This window comes from Anoplolepis gracilipes, chromosome 7 (assembly GCF_047496725.1).
Source record: "Anoplolepis gracilipes chromosome 7, ASM4749672v1, whole genome shotgun sequence".
Taxonomy (NCBI): Eukaryota; Metazoa; Arthropoda; class Insecta; order Hymenoptera; family Formicidae; genus Anoplolepis; species Anoplolepis gracilipes.
The window spans coordinates 3,232,385-3,260,098 of NC_132976.1; the positions used below are offsets into that span (position 1 = coordinate 3,232,385).

The 27,714-nt window shown below is 31.4% G+C and overlaps 1 protein-coding gene across 1 annotated transcript in view; it reads right to left on the bottom strand.

Annotated features, from left to right (window-relative positions):
• The window catches only part of LOC140667674 (uncharacterized), a 36,503-nt gene extending 11,245 nt beyond the window's left edge, over positions 1 to 25,258 (bottom strand). The window contains exon 1 of the mRNA XM_072895819.1: positions 24,306 to 25,258. Coding sequence (XP_072751920.1) covers positions 24,306 to 24,456 — 151 coding nt within the window. The 5' untranslated portion in view covers positions 24,457 to 25,258. The remainder of the gene's footprint in view (positions 1 to 24,305) is intronic.
• Positions 25,259 to 27,714: the final 2,456 nt, after the last annotated feature.

The window sequence follows — 27,714 nt, forward strand, 5'->3', positions numbered from 1 at the left end:
AGAGCAGTTGCAGCGACTATTATTTTCTCTCCATCTTTTTCCCGCGTTCTCTCTCTGCGTCTCGACGGAAAGAGAACTCCTTATCAAAATATATACGCTACGCCTTTGCGAGGGACGCCAATGGGCGCATACCATGGGCGCCAAGGTGAGCTAGCTCGCTCTCTCTTATCCTGTGCCTTGCTCTCTTCCTTTGCTTTGCTTTCGTCGTCGTCGTCGTCTTCTTTGCCGTAAGCTTCGAGTCGCGATCCACTCATCACCCCACCACCATCACCGGCGACCGCGTTACTCTTATCGAGATCCAGCTCTGATCTGCTTCTCGTTTCGTCTCGGGAGCCTCTCCCGGCGAGATGCCATGACATGATCGGCGTGGATGACTCTTCTTCTCGAGGAGAAGGTATCCACAACCGTTACCGATAAATTCTTAATAGATCCCCGATGTTTGTATGAACGAAGCATCGAGATGCCTTTTCCGCTGGTTGCCACGAGTTTTCTATCACTCTAAGAAATTGCCTAAGAATTTCAACACATATCAGATCTGGCTGTCTGAAAATAAATTTGCCTTAATTCATCAGAGCATCATTTTTCTGAAAATTTAGACACCCTTCTGAAAATTTGTCTGTACAATGTGTCTGCAAAAATACTGTAGGCATTTTGACTGCATCAGTTATTTTTTATAGTGCTACTAATGATTTCAGATTATCTGTTTTAATTATCGGAGTTATTTTTCTGAAAATTTAGGAAAATGTCTGAAAATTGGGACAGCGTGTCTTGCAAGAAAACTTTAGACATTTATTAGTTATTTTTGATAATGACATTCCGATGGCATACCATTGATACTTTTAGATAATCTATCTCTTATCTATCTCTTAATTATCAAAGTAATATTGTTGAAAATTTAGAAGTGTCTGAAAATTCATACATTCTTCTGAACATTCGGACAGTGTCGCTGTAAGAAAACTTCAGATACTTACTTGTCTGCAGTTATTTTTTATATATCACTATAAAAAATGAGCGATTGAAACTTCAGAAACAAAATGTCTAAAGTGTCTAAAGTTTTCTTACAGACACAATTTGTTTGAATGTTCAAACAAAAGTTTCAGAAAAATATATGAAATTTTCAGACACTTCTAAACTTTCAAAAAAAATAACTCTGATTATTAAGAAAGATTATCTAAAATTATTTTTACACACCCAGATTTGAAAATTCAGACAAAAATGTCTGAATTCTTAGGCATTTTTTACTGCGTAGAGTTAACTCCCAAAAAATAAAAACAGACATTGTTCGTAATCTTCAGAAAATTACAAGTAGTATAAACAATCTTATTTTCAATTCGACAATAAGTTTCTATCTTAAGTAGCTTAATAGTTTCTTGACTAATGATGTGTCTGTTTATTTTTTTTTAATATCGCCGGGAATGAAGAATGAAAATTACAAGCTGCATAAAAAAACATTTAATTGACAAATTTTTGAACAATACGATTAAGTTAATGATAAATTAAGAGCAAATTATTATTTTTCAGAGCACCATTCTCCCGATGATGAATTTTTCGCAAACTTTCTTAAATATTTTGAAACGGATTGGAACGGATTGCGATAAAATGCGTATGGCGCATGAGATACTTGAGAATATAAGAGTATAAGACTCGGAGATACCATTGTTAGCAGTGGATCTTCTCAACGATTAAAACGCGTAAATATTTACTTACTTATGTGTAAATATTTAACGCGCTAGTTTCGTGACGCGTCTCGTCGTTTAACGCAACAGTAACGCGACGAGGTCAATCGTCGTGAAGATAATGATGTTTTGCGAAAGGCAACTCTCTCGGCACGTTCGCAGGTGGAAAGGATCGTAGAATCTCGGTCGAACGCGATTCTTTATTCTGTTCCCAAATTGGTTTCCAGCTTTTTTTTTTTTTTTTTTTTTTTTTTTGGAGAGAAACAAAAACTCCAATTCGTATTGGAAACAAATTCTAATCGATAATTGACATCGATATAGTTTCAATTTTGATCCTACATTTTAATTTGGCATGCAGCTTACTTGCGCGATTTCATAACGTAAATTTTATTTTATTAAATTAATTTGATAAAATTAATTTAATAAATTTTATTTTGTTGATTTTATTACATTTATTTTGTGAAAATATTTTATTTGATAAATTTATTTTAAAGATCTATAACTTAGATATTAGGTATAATATGTATAAGTATATTAGATCTTTGTAATAGATTGTCTCGGATCTTTCAAGTGTGACAGAAAAATGACAAATATGATGAACTAATTTATGTCTTGTGTTAAATATAATATTAAATATCGATGTGATATATAACTAATCGCGTCGATTGCGAATTTTACGAGTTGTGTAGACAAGATTCTTTTCGAATCAATATCTATGTATAAGTATATTGACATTGAATTACTTAAAGCGTCCTAGATTTCATAAAATCGTTTCTTTTCTATAGATAAACTGTGTTTTCAAATGAGCTGTGTTGAACTATTTTCCGCCAGTGAATAATCATCGATGTACACGTAATATTATAATTGCATCTCGAGAAACATCTGGAATTATACTGGACATAATTTTATCCTGATGTGATTCATGCAAAACATATTCTTGCCGATGCATATTTCTATTTAAATTACATTAAAAATATATAAATATATAATATAAAATGGAATGTAAGATAAATATTCAATAATGCTTTTGTTTTCGAAGAAAAAACCTTTTTAAAAATAGATGTACAATTCGCCTCTTTTTTCTCTTCAAATTATTAATAAATTATTATTAATTATTATTAAATATTTTGAATGTTTAAATATATAATATTTTAATTAATTTAAATATTTAATGTTTAATTTAAACATTTTGTGATATCTCTTTACATAGTTATGAGAAAAGATGATGAATTTCCGTATTATTTTTGCTTAAAAAAGAGACTGATTTTATATTTGGACTTCACATTATGAAGTAAGAAGCAGCCATGCGTGTCTTTCCACCAATTTTTCGACGGCGATTTATTTAAAAAAAGATGAAAAATACTAGACAGGAACATCCGTTATATATATATATATAGGGTGTTTCATTTTAATTTCCCCAAGCAAATATTTCGGAAAAATGTTTCAGACAAAAGTTGTATGGTTTATAGGGGGACATAAGATGGTGCCATTAGTTTGACCTTGAAGAGTCACATGAGGTCATTTTAAATTTCTTAAATGGAACACCCCATATAATTTTGCATATTCTTGTAGCTTATCTCGAGAGCTTTCCAAAACACTGTAATCAAATGTTTTTTCATTGCGTACTTTTCGAGTTCTAAGGCTTCAAAGTTGCAATATTTTGACATAAAATACAAGATATCTCGTAAAGTATTTAATGAAAAAATATTTTATTATAGTGTTTTGAAAAGCTCTCGAGATAAGCTACAAGAATGTGTAATGAAAAATAGTAGGTTCCGTTTAAGAAATTAGAGATGAACGTTTACGTGAACTTGAAACGACTAACCAAGGTCAAACCAATGGCACCATCTTACGTCCCCCTAGAAACCATACAACTTTTATATCTGAAACATTTTTTCGAATTTTCATTATTTTCCAAAATATTTGCCTGGGGAAATTAAAATGAAACAGGCTGTATATATGGATGTAGCGAAAATTCTCTTGTTAGCCTTCCACGCGCGTGCAACCTTCCGTGAATTACGAGAAAGAAACCCGAGCAGCACACGCGCAAACAATTCCGGCCACACTCCAGTGATCTGGTATTTAGGTACGGACCTGCTGCGTCGCGTCGCGTCGCATCGCATCGCATCGCATCACGGGCCGGTTGGCCATTCTTCAAGGTCACGTGGCACCGGCCGAGGTCACCGGCGCGGCGTAGAAAAAAAGCCGATGCGCCGTAAATATCGGTCCGTACGTGACGATCATCGACTTTACATCGTACGTATCGGTATGTCAAAAAAAGATCGGAAGTGTAATCTGACAAAGGTATGAATTTCCGACACCCTTTGTATTCTCTTCAGTCCAACAGAATCTCACGAAAGAAAGAGAGAAAAAAAAAAAGAAGATGCAAACCAGACTGGACGGCTTGGAAAAAATGAGGAATCTTTTACGCGCGCGTTTGAGTAATGGAAACACCAGGTAATGCAAGCTTTTGGCGAATTGGAAATACATAAATTGAGAGACTGAATTTTATATTTTTATACGCAGAAAAGATTATATTCTGATACATCTCAAAATTACATTTTACTTTATTCTTTTTTCATAGAATTTTTTTATTTCAGCCAATAATATGCGTTTGAGTAATGTAAACACAAGTTATGTAGATTTTTTGGTAAATTATAAATAAATTGAGAAACTGAATTTTGACAAATTAGTTTTATATTTTCATACACGGAAAAGATTACACTTTAATCTATCTTAAAATTACATTTTACTTTATTCTATTTCTTCTTTAGATTTTTTTTTTAATTTAGCGAATATTCGTTTGAGTAATTTAAACACAAGTTATGTAGATTTTTTTGGCCAATAAATTAGAAATAAATTAAGAAACTAAATTTTATACTTTCGCAGAGAAAACATCACATTCTGGTCTCTCAAAATTACATTCTTCGCTCTATTTTTTTATAAATTCTTTTCTCTATAAATAGCAAATAGAATAGAAAATCAATAAAGATTTATTATTTTTAATAAATCGAAGAGTACGATGTAATTTACATGATTTTTTTAACAGACAATTATCATAACGAAAAATCATTGTTCCATTTTTCGATTTTTCTCGTTATCGATGTTCATTAAATAAAATCATATAAATTACATCGTACTCTTCGATTCAATGATCATTCTTAAGTCGTTCGCCCTACATACATACACACATGAGGATATTCAGTTGAATAATATCGTCGATTCATCGTCGAGACCAGCGACTGTAAGTCAGACTCGTTCGACTCGTTTGATCTATTATTCATGATAATTAGCAGCAACAAATGCATTCAAAATGAATCGAAATTCTTTGCATGAGAATCTCATTTGTAATTTTGCGTGTAATTGATCATTAATTAATTATTGTGAATAATTTTTACATTACATTATTTGAATGCAGAAAAATTCGTCAAAAATATTATGCAGCTTCCTTATTTTCTTGCAAACTCTTAAAAACATAAATTTTCTATAATTAAGGAAGACCTGAACGGATCAAAAGTTAATAAATCTAATACATTTCGAGACTCATGAATTTGATAGGGCAAAGCGTTTTTAGACTTTTAAAATATAAAATTAACAATTAATTTGTGAATTAAAATATAAACTTTCTGTGGACTATATTATAATTTAATCTTAAAATTGCAAATATTATATCAAACAAACTTTTTTATAGTCACTGTATACAAAAATACATGAAAATAAAAATGTTTATTCTAGAAGGCAAATTTTTGCTTTCATTTATAAATTAATTTGTACACAGCTAATCTGTATCCAATTCCTCCCTTAATAATTTTTAGTTACTTTTTAATCGAAGCTAGACGTATAAACAGGAATAGATAACATGCGTTTTTCAAATGCTTCCGCGTACGCACTTTCGCAACATATATTCCGAAATCGATTCGATGATTTACTATTATCGCTGATGATTATAGCGATCGGTGCCGATCGACGATCAAACGGGAATTTAAAGGAAACACGCCTTGAAATCGATTCCTACCGACTCTATTCGTAGGATAAATAAAGATAATGAGCCGATCATGGAACGTATAATCAATGCCACGCGTGGGTAGTCTATTACAGGTCGCGCATATATATATATATATATATATATGTATAGCATATTTCATAGATTCAGATATTCAGATATAATTGGTCGACGTTTATCCTTAACTGACACTCTCGTGCTCGAGTTTAGATCGCGTTCATTTTATCACGAGGGCGCTCGTATTATGATCTGTCTTTCGCATGTGTGAATGAGCAAAAGTATTAGCCTACAGCACCTTTAAAACTGCTCGCACATAAGGATTCATTATCTTTTAAAAAGCCAATGTGATTATAAGTTAAGGATTTTTCGCAAACAAATGAAAGTGAATCGGTCATTTTCTTTAAATATGTAACTGTAAAACAGTTTCCTCTCTTTTTGCGTATGTAATTATACCAGGGTTGGCCGAAAAATTCCAGTAGGTGGAAAAAACCATGGTAAATTCCGGTTTTTACCGTCTCTTTATCGAATGGAATAAACTGACAAAAACTATAAAATATAACTTTTTACAAAAAGATATTTGTTTTAATTAATAAATCATACACTAATCACGTGATTTAAAGATATGGTTTAAAAAAACGAAACCAATATAATAATAAATTCTTTTAATTTTTTCTTAAATTAATATATATATATATATATATAAAATACATTTTTAAAATAAAATCTTTGGAAATATATATTATATTTAAAATAAAATCTTTAGAGATATAACTAAATTTTATATTAATTTTTTGTTTGAGAAAACATAATAATAAAATATTCTAATAGTAAAAAACTAATTAAAAATTTTTACTAATACAAGTCTGGTTCGCTTTTACCATTTAACAACTTGTAACAAAAAGGTAATTTGTTTGCTACGTCTGTTCCTAATCTATTGTGGACTTTATTTTGTATAAAACTTAAATTGGAAAATACTCGCTCAATTGAAATGCTGAACTCGCCGGACAGTTGTGTATGAGTTGTGTTGAGTATAGTTAAGACTAGGGATGCCTAGAGCTGCTTCTGCTTGTGAATTAGGCTATCGATAAAATGGTTTTCCATTTATTTGATAATTTTTATGGAAAAGACCAGTTTTTGCCGGTTTTTTCCAGAAAATACCGGTTTTTACCACTGGTATAAACTTTATCCAAAAAATGTGGAATTTTGCCAACCCTGAATTATACGTTCATTACACTGTAAAAAATTGCCTAAGAATTCAGGTACATTTTTCAGATCTGAGTGTTTGCAAGTAATTTCAAATAATTTATCTTATCATTTGATCTAATCATTTTTTTTTTTTGAAAGTTTGAAAGTAGATCTGAAAATTCAGACAGTCTGTAAGAAAACTTCAGACATTTTGTCTGCAGTTATTTCTTCTATATAAAAAAATGACAAAATTTTCTTACAGACATATTGTCTGAAATTTTTGACACTTTTTGGAACTTTCAAAAAATAAATAATTCTCATAATTAAGACAGATTGTCTGAAAATTCAGACAAAAATGTGTGTGAATTCTTAAGCAATTTCTACAGTGTTAAAAAACAAACTCAATTGTTATGTATAAGTATATATTATATGATTTCATAATGAGATCGTCACGGGGAAAAGATCCGCTAAAGCGGACAATCGATTAACAAGTCATGCCTTGTAGTAACAAATCCCGATTGCGGTCCACGTTGGTGACCAGCAAGCTAAGCTTGCTCTCACCGTTACTAGACGCAGTGCATTCGATAATGCACCGGTTCGCCTGCTGCTGCTCCATGGAGGGAGTTCGGATTCCTGAAGACGGTGAAGGAAGGCAGACGGAGAGGGAGGGATTAGAGGGAGGGTGAGGCTCGCCGCGGGAAGGATCGGTTCGCGCGCAGAGGAAGGGGAATGACAACAGCCGTGATTATGCAGAAATGCGAGGCGTGGCATTCATGAGGAAAAGAGAGAAGGGAAAGAAAAGAAAAGAAAAGAAAAGAAAAGGAAAAAAACGATGCCTTAAGTGAAGTCTATATTCCTGCCGCGGCTCTGCGTGTCGACTAAAACGCGCGCGCTTAAATAAATGCGAGAGAGCGAGTTAAATATTTTTTTTTTCTTTCCTTTTTACCATTATTCGTCTCAATGATCTCGAGAGGGGAATACCATCATCCAGTTTCCAGATATGGATATTGTCCACTTTCCGAGGAATCATCTGCGATGAAAAAAAAAAAAAAAAAACAAAGATCTCGCGCGTGCAGATAGATTTGAATAAATCGATTTGTTTTACCGCGAAATCGAATTAGGGATGCTAGTTGTGCTACATATCTTACAACTGGAAATGTAACGTACGGTAAAACAACGGAATGAATAAGCATTTTTCACTCGTGAAAAATTGAAGAACATGCGTTTTACTTCTGCATTCTTGAGATTGCGAATGCGAAACAGCACTTTGTACCGTTAATGTAAATTTGGAAATAAAATTTTCTCCCTAAGTCTGAGCCTATTAATGCTACTAACACTAAGATGATTCTTTTTATATACATATGTTGAAGAATTGCTTTAAATATATAATGAATAATGATTATTTATACTATTTAGCATATTTTAATAGAAATTAGATTTGATAGAATATAAACGTAATAAAAAATAATATAATAAATGAAGTAATATAACATAGATATATTAATATAACTTTTTTGATAGTAATTAATAAAAACTATGTGTATTTAATTTAAAATACAGCTTTGAGAAAAATTAATAATTCATAATTATCGATACACAATATGAGAAAAGTTTATTTATCAAAATAAATACTTAATTATATTATTATTTTATTATATTAATCATTAATGTTATATATGCTTGTTTGTTTCTATAGCTATTTGTATCATCCGTTTATTATGTCATATTTTGCTTCTTATTTATTTTTATTTTGCTCTCACATTTTTATATTAAATATGCATTAATATACATTTTTTATATTAAATCTCATATTATACACAGCCTGCAATTAATAATTAATTAAAATATTTACACAGTAATGACACCTGATCTATTTTATATATCGCGGTGTTTCTCGATTTTGTAACGATAAGAGAATTAGGCCGCTAGATTGGAAACGTGGCGTCGTCTCGGCATTTCCCTATCTCCGCGCTAAAGACTCGCAAATTGTTGCATCACAATCACATGGTTGTCAAGCTTACAATGAGCGCGATAACAGGTTCTTATCATCGTTATTTACACGGTACCTATATGTATACGCGCATTCACGGTAAAGTGTTACAAATAGTTACGAAGCTTCGATTGGAACGCGTGGAATTCACGATTCATCGATAAAATATCAATCGATGACACTTGAATTACGCCTTTACGATATGTGAGCAAACAATCGTATTTAAAACGCATTAAAGAAATTGTTTTCTCAAAGAAAGATAATAAAAAAGACACATTAAGCGTATATGTTTACAAAAGAAAAGGAACGTATTACAGAAAAAAGTCCAGCATTGATTTATATTTTTTCTCATTTCTATTATTATCTTTCTTATTACCCTATGTTTTATTGTCTCTATTATTATTGCTATTATTATATTTATTATTATCATATATTTCTGCTAAATTCATTATTTCATTATTTATTTTATTTTATTGTTATTTCATTATTAACTCTTATTTTATCTTTTATTTCTATTATTGTCTTTATTATTATCTCTGTGTTTAATTATTTCTATTATTATTTTTATTATTATCATATATTTTTGCTAAACTCATTACTTTTGTATAGGTGTAATTATTATTTCAAGTTTCAATTTTGCGAATAACTTCCAAATCATATATTAATGGAAGACATTGTTTTTTTTTCCCGCACTGACGTAAAAGACGCAGTCGTATATTTTTGGTTACGTACTCTCGTTAACCTCACGACTAATAGCACGTTAATTTCCGGTATCAAATGCGCGAGGAGAAAGATAGCCGGCCGTTGTATTCTATTGTATACATACATACACGATGTATTATAATACCTTCCGTTCTCGAAACTCGAATTGCCACACGCGCGTGCACGTAGAAAATCATCGAATTACACGAGAGAGCGCACGCGCGCAGAGATGCGTGACTCGTAAATCACGCTTCGATATGAACAAAAAACGCGCGGAAAAGTAGGAGACTTTCATAAATAAGATTACATCAATCCACGTCGAGAGGAGTGAGGAAGGGAGGCAGGGAGGCTCGTCAAGTCACACTTGGTAGGTACTATTGGTGGTAAAACGTGGGAGGACTGCTTTTTGTTATGTAATTCCATGCGTGCGGGTGCGTCGTAACACGATGGCATAGAACGTCGTGTAAGATCGAAAGAGGATAAAGGAAGAAAAAAAAAAAAAAAAGGAGAAGCCCACCCTCGTATTTTAGTGCACTATAATCTGCTGCAAGCGAGATGTGCACGAGAGGAAACAAGTCGAATGAATAGTAAGCAAGAGAGTGACACTCGTTTATTAGTGCGTCTCTATCTTCCTGAGAATAGAATCATTTTTCTAGATGTGTATCAAAAATATAAAAGAAAATTGTTTTTCAATTTAACATAATATATGCAATATATACTATATTGAAATTAAATTTAAATTAATATATATAATATATATATATATATTTAATTATAAATTTAAAATTATATTAATATATAAATATATGTAAATTAATATATATATAAAGATTCCAATAAAATCTTGAAAAATTAAAACAAGTTGAATAATGAATATATAGTTGACAAAACAAATATTATATCTTTTGTAACATAAATATTATTGCATGCGTTATAACGCGTGCAATTAATGGGTAACACCTTACGAAAACGTTTTCTCGTATTGTGAGTGTCAAGCAGTCATTTCTTTTGCCGAAGACACAGAACCGAAGAACAAATAAGCTCCATAACTCAAAGATATGTTTCCGCACCTTTGTGTACAATTTTAGATTTCACTGATAAGTGAAAATGTATGTACGCTAAGAAACGCTAAAGGAACCGTGTTTACCATTATTATTATGTAAGAGGTGCGTGTCAAGTAACAGTGGCTTGTCAGCTGCCAGTTTTATCTTTTACCGCATCGTTTACAATTGGTAACCTTCGTATATTGCCCCACTTTAGATATACGAGTTCAAACACACGTACACAATGCCATTTGTTATAATTGCTTCCGTTCTTGTGCTTTCACTCTAATTATTTCAAATTTTAGAAACTTATCACGCGTATATCATCTGAATTTCATTAAACGGAACATCATAAAAATTTTAAATTTGACCGATAAGATTTTTCAATCACTTCACTAAAGTTTTTGCTACTAATTAGATGCGCATGATTTACTCTTTAAGTAATTATTCTTTAAATAGTGTATTTTAAATTTATTTTATTTATTTTAAAATATAATTATTATATTATAAATTATAATGTATTATATATACATGTTATATACAAATATTATAAATAATATAAAAATTGTCTTATATATAAATTATGTATAAATTATATTACGTTATATATAAATTATTCTTTAAATAATTTAAAATGGATTATAAAATAATCTCACATGTGAGATATAAAAAGTAAGAAAATTTTCTTTACTATATTTTATTTTTTAATAAATTAGAAATAATTATTGCAAGAAGTGACAGAGGAAGACGTATGAAAATGCCAGAAGAATAAATAAAAAGTTGATCACAAGATACCGTTTTTTTTCTTTCTTTTTTTGTTTTTTCGAGATGGATTAAAATCGAGATAAATCGATTGATCAGAGCGTCGGGAAAATCACGTCGCGAAAATCACAGGACAAACTCGACGTAAGAGTGTGGGCCGAACGTTGCACGCCCGAACTGCGTGTGTGCTGCGAAAAGTTGCGAAACCCGTTTGCCGATATCTCGCTCATACCTGGTAGATAAAGAGCCGACTCTTATGCGGTCCCGCATTCTGCGCCCGGATTCCGCGAGTTCTCTCGCCCCTCCTCCCCCCTTTCCCTCTTCTGACCCTCCACCACGCGGTTCAATGGAACCGCGCGTACAATGCAGTTTTGCACCGATCGCTTGCATTGCTTTACCGATGCAGTTTCTTTCGCATTCTCTCTTACTCTCTCTCTTTCTTAGCATATATCTCACTATTAGCATTTTCGAGTGAAGCGAGTTTGATCGCTCTGAGAACGGTTAATGACGTCATAAACCGCGTCTTGGCTTATTACACTGGGTACTTGGATTATTAGAGATTAATTAATGAAATATCCCCAGTAGGTGTTCGATTGATTAATTAGGGTAAAAAGTTTTGTGTTTTAAAGATAAACACAACTTAGGGGGTGAGGTGATATATTATTTTATATTGTATTTTATTAATTATTTATATTAAAATCAGAAAAAATTAAAACCTATTTTCGGTCGAACATTTTCATGGCAAATTAAATTTAATCGCTCTCAGAGTAGTCAAACTTGTTTTACTTGAAAATACTATATGCAACAGTTTATATTGGAAGGTTGAGAATTTGGAGGAAAATTTCACGTCTGTCTAGCTGCCTCCCCTCCCCCCACATTATGCAAATGTAATAAAAAAATTATATAATAATGCGCTAATTATGCGCTCACCAAATCCACAAAGAAAAAATTTTGCGTTCTTTTAGTTTAACAAAAAAAAAAAAAAAAATTAATTTGTGAGACAGCTGAGTGGACAGTCAGTGAGCCCCCCACCCATTAATAATAAATAATTCCGAAAAACAAATACGCAGAATTTATGCGCTAATTATGCGCTATTATATCGAGGTGATTTTGATTTTTGCGCCGCAACCCGACACTTCCCTCTTGAAGCAAAGGGTGAAATTCTTATATAACACGTTAAAAATTAAAAAACTGAGCAATTTAACTATACACGATAACTCTTGATATATATATATATATATATATATATCAAGATTGCAACAATCATTGTCATATAATTACGCATAATTCAAAGATTTATCGTGTATAACTAATTTGTTCAGATTTCCAATAACGCATAATAAGCGCATTATTATATAATTTTTTTACTGCATTTGCATAATGTAGAGCTGGGCAGACGTGACAATCTCGATGATCTTATCGTTTCATAAATTTGAGAAATTAATCTAAAAAAATTAATCAAAATTTAATTTTAACCGACTTGGAATAAACTAGATTCACACATTTGGCTTTCTAAATTTTTTAAAAAGAGTGTTTAAAATCTTCTCGAATAATAATAATGCTAATAAAACTGACAGATACTTTCTAAAAAAATCTTTCAACATTTTAATGCAACAAATCTTTTAATAAATTGTTCTACACATAAAAATATTTATGGTAATTTAATTTTAACAGTGCGCTAATCTTTTTTTATATCGTATACGTACCTATATTTTCCGATTTAATGCATTTTTATGAATCATGTGCGCGCATGGTCTAATCAGTCTGGAGTCTTAAGTGTCTTAAGTATCTTAGAATTAACTCGAGAGTCGTTAATTCTTGTCACAGTCATCACAACTTGGGCGGGTTTGCGGATTCGTAAACAAAGTTGTGCGAAAAAAATCGCGACGATACATGTGTGTCTGTGTCTGTGTCTGTGTGTGTGTGTGTGTGTGTGTGTGTGTGTGTGTGTGTGTGTGTGTGTGTGTGTGTGTGTGTGTGTGTGTATATATCGAGCCTTGTAGGATCTCGTCCGGAAAGCGTGTCAATGTCGAAGTATTCCACTTTATCTGAAACAGGAAGGCGTTATTACCGCTCTAATCGAAACGTTACCGCTCCAGTTGAGACGCTCACAGATGGGCGCGCTTCCATGCTAATGGAAAGCGAAAATCCCATCGTGAGCCCGGCCTAATGTGTTCTTTTTTGTGCTTCCCACAATGCCCACAATCCCTCGTGAATGAAGACGGACAATGCGTGTGTCCTCGCCATATATATATGTGTGTATGTGTGTGTGTGTGTGTATGATCTGATTACCGACAGTAATACATCGTGATTCATGGAACTGCGTCACTTCGCGATCGTATAGTAGCGTTTTAATGGAATAATTCTGTAGTTAAACAGAATGTTCAACTGATGACAATACGATAAGATAAAAAAAGAATCCTTACGAATTCGATCGGTTTGTTTATAAAGTGAAAGTTGACATCTTGTCCATCAATTTGTAAAAAGCGCGTGAAAATAATTACTTGTGTGTCCAAATAATTTAAAAAATTCATTCCTAATAAAATACATAATAAATAAAATATAAAATTATAAATATTAATAATATATATATATAAAATTGTATAGAAGAATTTCGTAAATCTTGTTTCAATGAGAGAAATATATCTTATTCTCCTCATCAGTATATGTTTCGTGATAAATTTTCTTATTAATATGTCACAACGTAATAATAAATGAATATATGTCACATATCCAATAAAACTTAGAATAAAAAAAATCATCATTATAACGCCTATTGAATGCAAACACGCTTCTTTTAATCGATTAAACTGACACAGTCTTTATCGCGCATTTACCGCGTCGGGATGTAGGTAATGAGCGTAATTCGCGCCAGTGGACTATTAATCCATTTCCACGGCACGGTCGAGATTTTCTTAAGCTACGGAGCTGCCTGTGAGAAGCCCGCAAACCGATTCTCATACGACATGTCCTAGATTCGAGTATGATTCGCGTCGTCCTTTTACTACGGCTCGCGAATCTCGCGGAATGCATCCTCTCGTCACCGATGATCGCACGCTTTCTCTTCCACCGTTTTAAAATGCCTCGCTCTTATCTAACGGAAAAAAGATTAAATAAGTTCGAGGCATCTCGTACAGATCGTTTTATATATAAAAGAATTTTTTTAAGTAAACGAATTAACGTCTTGTCTTTCTCTTTCTCTCTCTCTCTCTCTCTCTCTCTCTCTCTCTCTCTCTATATATATAAAAGATATTTATATAATAATCAAATAAAATAGTAATTAAATAAAAATTAGTAAGAATAATAATAATAATAAATAAATAATAGTTATAATAATGGTAATTAATACTAGAGAGTAATTTATAAATACAACATAGTAGTAATAGTAATTGATAATAATTTAATAGTAATAAAATAAAATTAAATAAAAGAAAATAATTAAATAATCGAATATAAAATCAAATAGCAAATAGCAAATTTATGATCTGCTTACGTGACGCTTATGTGTTTCAGGCAGATAATATAATATTTAACGATAATCATAACTTTATGAAAATTACGCTTCGCGGATCTATATATTCATTACTACTAATTTCTTCTCGTCACGCGATGATTATATGACGCTGTAAAAAGTATGATTTCGGAGAGTAATGATTCAACTTTTACCTTCGAAGATCCAATTCTGTGCATTCTCTCGCGCGATATATAAGGCTCCTCGATTTCTTCTAGCCTTAAGATTGACCGCGATTTAAACAATGCGTCTTTTTTGCAATCATGTTTATAATTCCTGCCCACATCACCTACTGTGCTACAACACCTGCTGTTTTATTTTTGAACGCGTTTATATTGCCTTACTTTTATGACACCTCTGCATGACGTTTAGCGATGTATTTTAACATGATTAACCGGCATGGATACATACATGATACATTGAAGATCTCGTTTAGAGAGGAAATATGTGACTATAAAAATTGCAAGAAATCTCGACGACGACATTAATGTTGATCGCGTATCGTCATGTGAGCCCAATCTTTTTTTTTTTTTTTATACGACTTTTTCTTCCTAACTCAGACAGCACACAATATTTATAAAATGTATATGAAATATTTATAATAATTATTTAAAAATTTTATATTTATTAAAATATTTCATATTTTTCTAATTTTAATTAAACAGATCGTAAAGATTTGATATAAATATCCCAACAAATATTTGAGAAATATTTACAAAATATTCCTACAAATATTTATCTTTTTAACCATAATATAAAATATGTATAAATTATTTATATACTTCAAAAAATAAATAGTAAAACTATATTTATGAATCTTTATCATAAATATTGTGTGTTACTGGGAGATTATCAAAATGTAGACATGAGAATTAAACGAGCTAAATATGTGAATATGTCAAGACGTAGATAATGCAATTAAAGAATTCTGCAAAAGAAATACTGCAATTATCCTCTGTACTTTTTTATCATTTTCGCGCACGCGTCTCTTTTGCCTCTTCTCTGACTCTTCGTATCATATTAGACGTCTCAAAACATCTGATAGGATCGATACGTGACAGTAAACAGAGGATAGCCATTACGTATAAACCAAACGATGCTACGAGCAGGTAGCAGCCAATAGCACTTTACATTCGTTGCGCAGTACCTATATACCGGGTGTTCAATATTAAATGTAATATCTTTCCTAATAATTGTCGATTTTGGAGATCCAAACATCAAAAATTAAATTTAAAGATTCTCTTTGGATATTTCTCTTTTGCTCTTTAAAAAAATCTACTTTAAATCGGACAAAGAATTTGGAAAACTACTAGATAATAACCTTAGAACAATTAGACTCCAATTGTGCGCAAAAACGTGACTAAAAATGACTACGCACAAAAATGATCGAAATAGCTTCTGCCTCTCATGACATTTGTTGTCCAATGTTAATTTATGTACAACATGGCATTAAACAAAACACATCAAGTAATAATAGTATATAAAAACACGTTGATTAGCTTTAAAAACTATAAAACATTTATATCGAGGTTTGAAACTTATTATATAATTTGTAAATATATATATATATATATATATATATATATCTGTATATATGTTGTATGTATATGTGTGTAAAAATTTATTAGCATACACACATTTTTTTATTTTTATATATAGAAACGTTGCTTATCTTTCTATCCTTGGTATATAAAACAAAAGTTTAACTAAATTATACGAAAAATTTGTTGAGGATAAAATTATGATTCTTTGGATTAATGAAAGTCATTAAAGCAGATTACAAAATCCAAACCGAAATAAATAAGTTTCATAAACAACTGTAAGATGCAATTAACATGCGTGCCTTCGCATCCGAAGTGATAAACAATGTACTCGCGACTTTTGTCAAATCGCAATTACGCTAGATCGAGACGAGAAGAGAATATATTCGCTCTCACGTGGCACATCATAAATTTCTTTATCTTTCGCGGAACTTGAGCGACAGAGAACGTCTTCCCTATGCAACGGCATCGGTTAAAAGTAAATATGTATATGTGTGTTATATGTATATATGTATATGTGTTGGAGCATCGTCCGGATCATGCGATCCAATTCTCGCGACACCGTCGCGTTGGAATAGCTTCGTGAAAGTAATTTATTACCGCGAGCCTCGGTTATAAGCACGATATTCCACGCATATTCTACGCGTGTGCGGAGATTGCGCGTGTTTTGTGCCCGAGAGAAGTAAAGGCTGTATCATGCTTTATTAGCGTCGAACAAAAAATGACGGTAATCTAAATCAAAGATAACGAGAGTTAGGTAATCTCTCTATGACGTTCGTTGCATCAGATATATTTTTCTTCTTTCCATTTTATAATCATTTTTTTTATTCTTTTCATTTTATGATATGCATAACGTATAATTTTATAGGTAACATTATTATTTTAATTCTGTTAGAGAACCTTGATTTAAATAATCCGAAATAATCCCTGGTTCTAATTTTATATCTAGTTATTTGTGTATCAATTTTAAACATTGTTGAATAAAACTTGAAATCCATAATAATTTATTTTTTTTTATTTTAAAAAGCTTTGATTCAAAATTGAAAAATTTATAAAATATAAAATAGTTGATTAGTTTGACTTCTCTCTCTCTCTCTCTCTCTCTCTCTCTCTCTCTCTCTCTCTCTTTCTCTCTTTAAGAAACTGACATATTATTTATTTATATATTTTTTGCATATTTTTCATACATATACTAAATATATGAATTAGTGATGGGCGATCTCAATTTGATTTTCAAAAATCGATCTTTCTCCTAAAAAAATTTTTTTAAATCAATTCTTTCCTGTTCGATTCTTTTTGTAGAAAATCGAATTTCAATCTATTGATTTGATATACGTACGTTTAGCGGTGCCAGAAGTGGCGCTTTTCAATCTGCGCACGAATGGAAAATTGAATAAATATATTTAAAAAAAAAAATGTTTTAAAATATTTTTATTCTTTTTTTAAATATTTTTGAGTGTCTCCGAAACTAATGTCAAATAATTTTATAATCAAATTATTTTAAAGTAAAACATAATTTACTATAGTTATGCAAATATAATCCATCTTACAAAATCATTTTAGTTTTTGTTATGTAGTTTTGATTTTTTCGATTTTTAGGAAATCGATTCTTTTGGTCCGATTTTTTTAATAAATCGATCTCAGTTACTTCGATTCAAGATCGATTCTTTCTAAAAAATCGCCCATTACTAATATGAATGTTATGCAGATTTTTTTTTTTATTTATATAATTTGTATCCTTGACACACACACACACACACACACATTCTTTTATAGTTCGTTTTTATTTATACTAAAATCTCAATCACACTGAATGAATATAATAATAAAATGTGTCCTTATCAGTTTTAAAATATGATACGCTGCGCGCACGCATGTAAACGCGTGGCACGCATATAACGTATGGCATGCGTGCTCGCGGTGGTATCGGACACAACGAACGACCCGGTCAGAGAGCCCAGAAGCCAGAAGCCGCACTTTCTAAAAGCCTTCGCTGGTTTTGTCTATCGTTCGATAGTCCGCGGGTGTGCGTATCGCGCGCGTGTCCATCGTTTATAATGCCAGTCGTTTTAATGGTGCTCCTGAAGAGGACCTACAACCAACTGCGGTGAACTCGATATAATCCCTCACATTTTCGCTCGAAAACCGGTATAAAATTGCGCGCGGTCAGAGAAAAAATATTAAATCGTCCAAAAGTAGACTTTGATGTATCAGAGTCCAGTAAAGTTTATACATATTGTCGATTAAAATGAATTTACTGAATTAACTGTTAGAATTTCTCGCAACTTACAAGAATTGTAAATTGAATAATCATTGAATAAAATCAGTTGATTTGAATAACGCGATTATTCCAATCAAATAAATAAGATATACATTTTTTTAATTTTATTAATGATATTTATATTCCGGAACAGTGTCTATTTTCTGAAAAATCAAAAATTTTCAGGGAATTTTTTGTACCTAATTCTTTTTTAAGTTTAATATGTATTTTAAATTTAAAGTTCTTCGTTTTTTCTTTGTGATCATATAAAAATAAAATAATAAATAGCGTGCATAAAATAAATTTATTTCAAAATTGCATCTAAAAATTCTCCAATTATTTTAAATTTTTGACTAAAAATACCTGGATAATGACCTGGATTTCTTAGAAAATTGTTTTACGAAATTGACATTTTGTATGGAATTTATTTACCAACGTCGATGTGATGGTGACGCGATTATTAATTATGTATAAAACGAAAACTTTACAGAAATATATATCTCTCCTTTTTATATAGTCTCTTAATATGTATTTTAAATTTAAAGTTCTTCGTTTTTTCTTTGTGATCATATAAAAATAAAATAATAAATAGCGTGCATAAAATAAATTTATTTCAAAATTGCATCTAAAAATTCTCCAATTATTTTAAATTTTTGACTAAAAATACCTGGATAATGACCTGGATTTCTTAGAAAATTGTTTTACGAATATTTAAATACATAAAATTTTAGAGACAAAAAATCAGACCTCAGAAATTAATTATTTATTATTAAATTAAGACTTTTCTATGAAAACTATAGCAATAATGCAAATATTATACTTCCTAGTATATAATTATATACATATTACAAAATAAAAAAAATATATACGTACCATAAAAAATAACAATAGCGTAAATTAAAATATAAAAGAAAAGCATAATAAAAAATTATTATTATTAATACATGTACTAGTAGAATAAATGAGTGTTATAGAAGAGTATAAAAAATACTGCAGGCTCGAAACGCGGGGTAACTTCAGTTGCGTTTCGACATTTCGCGTACTTAATCTCGCCGTTGGTGGAAAATGATTTTCTCCATCCGAGCGTCAGCGACTCGCGACTTAAACGACGCTGGCCTTCGGGCCAGCGATGCTTAAGTGACGAGCGGGAGGATCAGAGGAGGTAACCGGAGAGACGCGACGGGCCTTATTTGCGACGATGATGCTGTGCCCGCGTATGTACGTATAATATACATATAGCGATATTTACAACTCTTGCACCGCGGTGTGAATTACTTACTCGGATTTAAGTACGCACAACTGTCGTTCTCCAGACATCGCGAGATAAAAGCGTTTTTGAGGGAAGCAAGTTTGATCACGATTAATGACGTCACAAGATTCCGTCTTGAGTTAATAGTTGGATTGTTAAATTAATCAATGAAACACTGCGAACGTTCGATTGATTAATCAGAGATTAATCAAAGAATCTTGTGCTTTAAAGCCAAAATAACGTCGAACGGGATGTACTTTATATTATTAATGTATTATTTATATTAAAATTAGATTCAAAATAAGAACTTTCGGTCGAACATATGTTTATGACAAGTTGAATTTAATTATTGTCAGAGCGATTAAATCTGCTTTACTTGAAAATATAGTTTTGCATTATAGACATGAATTGCGCAGAAAATGTTATATATAAGCGCCAAATTGGAGGGAAAGTAGAAAAAAAAATTTAATTTGTGTGTCATGGAGACACGGACATATATCAAAGTGAAAAAGGAGAAAATTATAATAAACATTTACATGAAAAATATTATAAGTATAAATAGTATAAATATTAAGTGATTATTGTAGCGAGAAATGAAAAAATTGTTCTATCGAAGCTAGAATTCTTAAAGAATATTAAATTAATAATACATAAAATATTTTAGAAAAAAATAGGACCGAAGAGATCAATTTCGAATTATTTAAATCAAGGCTTCTCCATGAAAATTCTAACATAAACACATTAATATATACATATCATAAAATTAAAAAAAATATAGCATAAAAATAATTATAATAGCACAAATTAAAATACAAAAGAAAATTTGCATACTGGAAAATTATCGTTAATTATTGTACATGTATCAATAAAATAAATGTGTGTGATAATTTAATACCCATATATATATATATATATATATATTATATTATATTATATTATTGATACGCGTATATTTTTAAACTGCAGAGACACAGAAATAAAATAAGAGAATGGAATAACAATCTTTTTATTTCGAAATGAGTATCTGTCGCTCACATTATATCCAGCAAATTGATTTTCCAACAGACGAGAGATGACAAGAGATGAGTACATATGTATGCAAAGGCAAAGTTCAACTCTAATTATAGTATACTTGCGTTGTGTACTTTCAAAGTCAAAAGTCGTAAGAATTAATTTGAAATAAAAAAAGATTGTACGACTTCTAATAATACGATAAGTGTAAATTTCAAGAAACTAAATCCATTTAACTGATAAGTTATAAGTATATATGAATGAGAGAATTAGAGAGAGGTCACATATATATTAAAACGGGGGGGTTTAAACAAATTCTTATACGATGACAGAACGCGTGTCACCATGCGAGGATCAAGTCAATAATAAATGATCTGCGTATTATATTCGAAATTCTAAACAAGACTGTATTGTCCAACTTAATAATTTCATCTGGAAAGTCTTTTAGGCTTGAATACAAAATTACGGATCTCCTTTCACAAATCACGCGAGAATATAACGGAGAAAGACATGTACCTTTTTATCTTTGAAATATAGAATCCCTACAGAGCTTCTCTTTAAAGTTTAAGTATGACAAATTAAGGGTCAATATTATATCCAAGTATCCCAAGTATGTATTCTCTATTCCTGACGCCGAGGGTTGCTGTCAACGTTTTGCATCATCTGTTTGGCGGTAACGAAATATCGAACATTCTCGTCGCCGAGAACAGGTAGAAGAGCGGTACTTGAGCGCTTCCGCGTTTCTCTTTAGATACGTAAATCTTGTCGCGATGTGATAGCGTTCGTACGAGGGAATTCGTCGGGAAACTAACATCTTGCATACACACAAAACACACACACATACGCGCGTATTGGCTGCTTACAATGGCAGAGGTATTTCCTTTAAAGGGTATGCATTTTATTTTCCTCTGCCTCGTACCGGGCCTTTGTTGCCTCCAAGAATTTAATCCCAGGTAAATTTATTATATTTATTATTATTTATTTTCTAAATTTTCACATTTTTATTTATTAAATTTATTTTGAAAAATTTTTAATGTATATTTCTTAGTATATATATTGTTATTTGTGTTCTTAGGGAAATTAATGATCAATCTCGAACAAAAATCTCAACTACATGATAGATAAAAACGAGTTTCTCTTACATTTAAATTTATCGACGTCTGAATCAAATTATTCCCAAAATAAAATAATAATGATAATATAATGGTATTGTATCAAATTCTGCGAAAACAAAATCTACTTAAATATATTCGCAAATAAAAGTAACAGCTTCGAATCAATATTCGTATGCGCGCGTAACATCGGAATTTCGCCAACGTCAACGTCATCGTAACAGATACCGGCATTCGCCGCAGCTACTCGACGTGTTAAATTACTTTCACCGATCGAATCGTACGCGTGCGTGTGGCCGCGACTGTGTGAAAATCTCGGCAAAAATGCGGGCGAGAGGTTTTGTCACGAACCGATGCGAAAATATGGTCCTAATGAAATACGTGGTGACCCTTTCGCGAAGAATATCAAGCTATTATTTCGATAATCGCAATCAAGGTAATTGCGCGTACTCGGACTGCGTTTGCATAAAGAAATTATGAAATTTTGCCTTTCGTAGAATTGAGAGTTTAATGGATTTTAAAGTTATTATTTACGTCACGACTTTTGAATTCTTGTGATATTAAATAAATATTTTAAAAAAAGAGAAGACTAATTGAAGAATTGTTTCATTTTGTATTAAAGATTTTTATTTTTCTCCATCAAGAAATTTTCCATTAATATTATTATTCCCAATTTCTTAAGAAAATATTTGTTAAGGAATCTTTTTAACACATTATTTTTTATCAAAACAATTCTCTATTAGAAGAAGAAAAATGATATTTCTCTTGAAGATGTTAGTTTCTGATATTAAATTGATATTAAAAATTTGCATAAAGCCGCACCACTGTTTGATGTAGAAAGTATTACAGGATATATGTAAAATTACTTTCAATATCCTTTCCATAACGACAGATGCCAGATATCTATTAGATATATATCTCACAAATTTAAATCGCCAATATTACGCTTAAATCGAACAATCTAATTTTAATTTTCATTTCCTTTAAATAATTCATTTAGATTAAATAAATGACATGAATAATAAGAAAATTCGTAAAAGGAATATATATTACGAGAATCGATCGGGATAAAATAGTATCAATTAACATTCGAATTGATATTCATCGAAGTGTAAAGTACATCTCCCATCTTGCTCTCTCGTTTGAATAGCATTCATTTACTGTTTGTTTTTGCAACGAACTTTGATATCTGTCCGATCTATCTTTCGAATCAAAAAAATAAAAATAAAAATCTAAAATATTTATATTTTTATTAAATCAAATCATCTAAAAAATTAAACATCTTCAATAAGACTTAGAATTTATTACTTCGACTTTCAAATGATAAAAAAGTAATAAAGTAACGCGATGCTAATTATCATTAGTATTGAATTATGCGCTTAATGATGTTAGCGATTACGAAGAAAGGAATTCTACTTGGAAAATAAAATCAAGAGAAAAGAAATTAAGAGAGATGACTCTTAAAAAATTCGCTAATTACAGAGAATTGACACTGTACGTACTACGATTTTATTCTCGTAATTACTTACTAGCAATTATTTCGAAAAACGAAAAAAGTAATGCATTTTATATCGAGTCATCGTAAAAGAAAAAAGGTACTTCTTGAAAATATATATTTATTTCTGACATATAATAGCGATGTCAAAAGTTAATCAAATCATTCTAAAAATCTAATACATTTCGAGATTTATGAACTTGACATTATGTAAAATACTTTTAGCCTTTCCAAATATTAAATTAATAATTAATTTTCGAGTTAACGATTTGTTCTGTAGAATTAAAATTTTTATTTTCATTCTTGTGTACACTCACTATAAAAATCAATTCGATATAAAAAAATATTTATAATTTTAAGTTATTTTACAAATCTTTATTTTACTTACAAATTAATTATTATACAATAATTTATATTATATTACGTTAATATTATAATTATTTATATTTATATTATATAATAATATTAATATTTATTATAATATTATTTATTATATTTTTCTTTTAAAAGGCTAAAAGTTTTGCAACATCAAATTTTTATTTATTAACTTTATCATACTGAATTTATTACTTGTGACGTAGCTGATCCGTTCAGTACCTCCTCAAGTACAAGTTAAGAATTTAAACGAATTTTACGATCGTGTTGATTCGTGAATGCCTCATGAATAAAATTATCGGAAGATCGAAGAGGACGCGAAGGAGCGGTCCACGTCAACGAGAGATACAAGCAAGGTAAAAAAAAAAAAAAAAAAAAAAAAAAAATCACCCTTGTGTCTGCGCCACTGCCTGTAGAGGAGCGCGGCGACGGCGAGCAGGAGGATCGTCGTCAGAAAGGTCCCAATCACGGCCCCGGCCACGCTTCCCGCCCCGAAGCAGGTATCCTGCGTTGCTGCTGCTGTTGCTGTTGCGTCTTCCATGACTCGCTCGCGCTCTTGTCAGATCCGCCTCTCGCGCATATTCTCGCGCTCGGCTTCAACCGGTCTCGCGGCCTCTGTTCTTGCCCGCCGCTCTTTTTCTCTCCCCCTTTCTCTCCCTTCCTTCCTTCCTTCCTTCCTTCCTTCCTTCCTTCCTTCCTTCCTTCCTTCCTTCCTTCCTTCCTTCCTTCCTTCCTTCCTTCCTTCCTTCCTTCCTTTCTTCCTTCCTTCTCTTCCTTCGCCGGTTCGTCAATTTGATCGCATAGTTTCACGCGTGTGCGAATCGTTCGCCGGCTACGAGTACTTTTACTCCTCGTTCCTTGTCACTGTCTCCTTTCTCTTCTTCTTCTCGAATTTAGCTATAGATCGTCCGTCTTGAAATTAATACGCAAATTGAAAACACACGTTGGGGACTGATTATTGTTGTAATCTCATCGTGTTTAAACCAACAGTGTACATTCGCGTGCAAAGTTTTTTTGTCCGATTATTTGACGATCAAAAGTTCTCGCTATCTTTACGATATTTCATTTAATGACGGACGCGAAAGTGACGAATTCGTCGCCTGTTTTCGGACAAACCGAGACAGACGAGAAACTCTTGTTAATTTTCTTTCTCTCTCTCTCTCTCTCTCGAGCCTAGGAATCTCAAGAGTTCTATGAGGTTTTTCGCGAAACACGCGACTTCGCGAACGCTCGCACGCGCGAGAGAGAATCTCGCGAACGATCAGCTGATCAACTCGAAACCACACGATCCTCTCGCTACAACGTCGCGCGACGCACTGACAAACCAAGCGCGAAGCCGCGAAGTGAGTAAGACAGGTAGGCGAGCAACAGGTGCTTCCGACTCCTGGAAGGGAGGACGCGTTGAGGGGGGGGGAGGATTGTCCTCCAGTCAAGATCGGCCTATGCGCGTGTCGAATGGGGGACTCGATCAGGAACTACAAGTTCTTTATTAATTTTTGTTTTTTTTCTTTCAGTCGAATTTTTTCTTTTATCTCATTTTATGTCGATCTAGTTCACTTAAAAAGAATGAATGAACCTTTTTTTGCAAATTTCGAATTTTATACATCCACCCTTTTGAATATTCAAACTTTTTTCCGTAATATACGAAATTATTATTTTAACTTTTTTTTATCATTTTTAACGTTTAAGAAAAATTTGAATAATTTTTGAATTTTTGCGATTCAGAAAACCAATTTACTTACAATATATTTTCATGGTCTCTTTAGAAAAAAATTCAATGAAAAACAAGGATAAAATCAAATATATGTATTTTTAAATTGTGAATTTTTAATGGTGAATTTTTTTTTTAAATTATGGTGGTGATGGTGATGGAATTAATAAAAATTAAACAAAATAGAATAGAAGGGAATAAAATGAAATTCTATGAGATATATAATAAAACAAAATAAAATATGATAGATGGAAATAAGATAGTCTCCAAAATAAAATCAAATAAATTAAAAGAAGATAATCTCTAAAACAAAATAAAATAAAAAGACATAATATAGATTCCTATAAGCGCATAATATTATATAATATTTAAGGTATATTCTTAGAATATTATATCTTCTAAAAATATATCTTGAATATATCTTAAATATTATATAATATTATGCGCTTATAGAGATATCATATAGAATAGAAAATAGAAATCACTATAATAGATATAGAATAGAGGTAAATTAAATGAAATAATATAAAATTACACAAAATTACTTTTAATTGTGATAGTGATGGTGGTAGTGGTTGTGGATTTTTTGTCGGTGATTTTGATGGTGAGGCTATTTGTTTAATCTATGTCAAGAATTTTAGAAGTTTTAAAAATAAAGCCAAACCTCGCAATTCAATTAATGAGTTTCTATGAAGCGAAATGTCAGTTTTACACCCAAATGGAATTGCACGAAATATGCTATGCGATAATAACTGCGACAAAAAAATTAATTTCGCGAATATGTAACATATATTACCTCATATACATATATAATAAATTATCTGGTTGGTCCTACAAAGTCCTAGGCCTGCTCATCTTCCCTTAAATTCTCGGTGATATATTTTTAAAAGCATTCACAAAACACTTGCGCACAAAACACATTTTGCACGACACTCCCGATGTCGACACATATTACGTTTATTGATACACGAATCTATGTCGAACCGTGATTTTACGTGTCGTCACGAAATAACAATAACACCGTGTACAGCGCGTATAAATACAAAAAAAATGTTGTATATACGTATAAAAAATTCGGTGTGTTAATAGACTATTTCGCGAATTAATACGTACGTACCTATAATGAAACGGATGTCCGTCTTTCAATTCGACACTCCCGACACTCGTTCGCGCGCAATGTTCACTTCCTTCCCTCTCTTCTCCATCCCGCAATCCGAATTAGTTTTCGATGAAATTGCGATTGCTATCGATCCTTCCCTTAATACTACGAATATCCATCGACACTCGGACACTTCTCGAAATGTTATAAAACTCGCAACGTTTGTCGGTCAAACAAATAGCCGCCGAAATATATATAATATATATTATTTTAATTATATATAAATAATTTTCTCTACATAGAAAAAATATAATAATAAAAATTAGAATATATATATATACATTTGTAATCGTGAAATATACTTACATATATACAAGAAATCACGCGTAATATTTTTATTCGATAATATACATACAAAATATTATATATGAATATTTTGTTTTACGAAGGAATATATTACAATTATTCAAATATTGTGATGTACAAACAAATACATATTCATTAATAAACAATAATAGACACCGTGCGATGTATTAATATATAGAATTAATTGAGATATATAATAATAAAATCAAGACATATGGAGATGACAGTCTATAGAAAAGAATAAAATAAAATAAGATAATCTCTAAAATAAAATAAAATAAAATACATAATAATATAGAATAGAAATAAAAATAAAGGGAAACAATATAGAGAGAAATAATACCTATAGAATAAAGGCGCCTTTTCGTGCTGACGCTCGACGCTCATTTTCGGCGTCAAAAGACATCACGTGACCAAAAATAAAAATACCAATTCGTCAATTTTGATCACGTGATCTGTTTTGACGCCAAAAATGAGCGTCGAGCGTTAGCATGAAAAGGCACCTTAAAACGATATAGAATTAATGTTTGACCAATCAGAAATCTTTGAAACATTCCTTTCGTTCTGATTGGACAATCGAACTCTAGTCCATCCGGCGAGTAAATCAGAGTGGATTTTCGAAC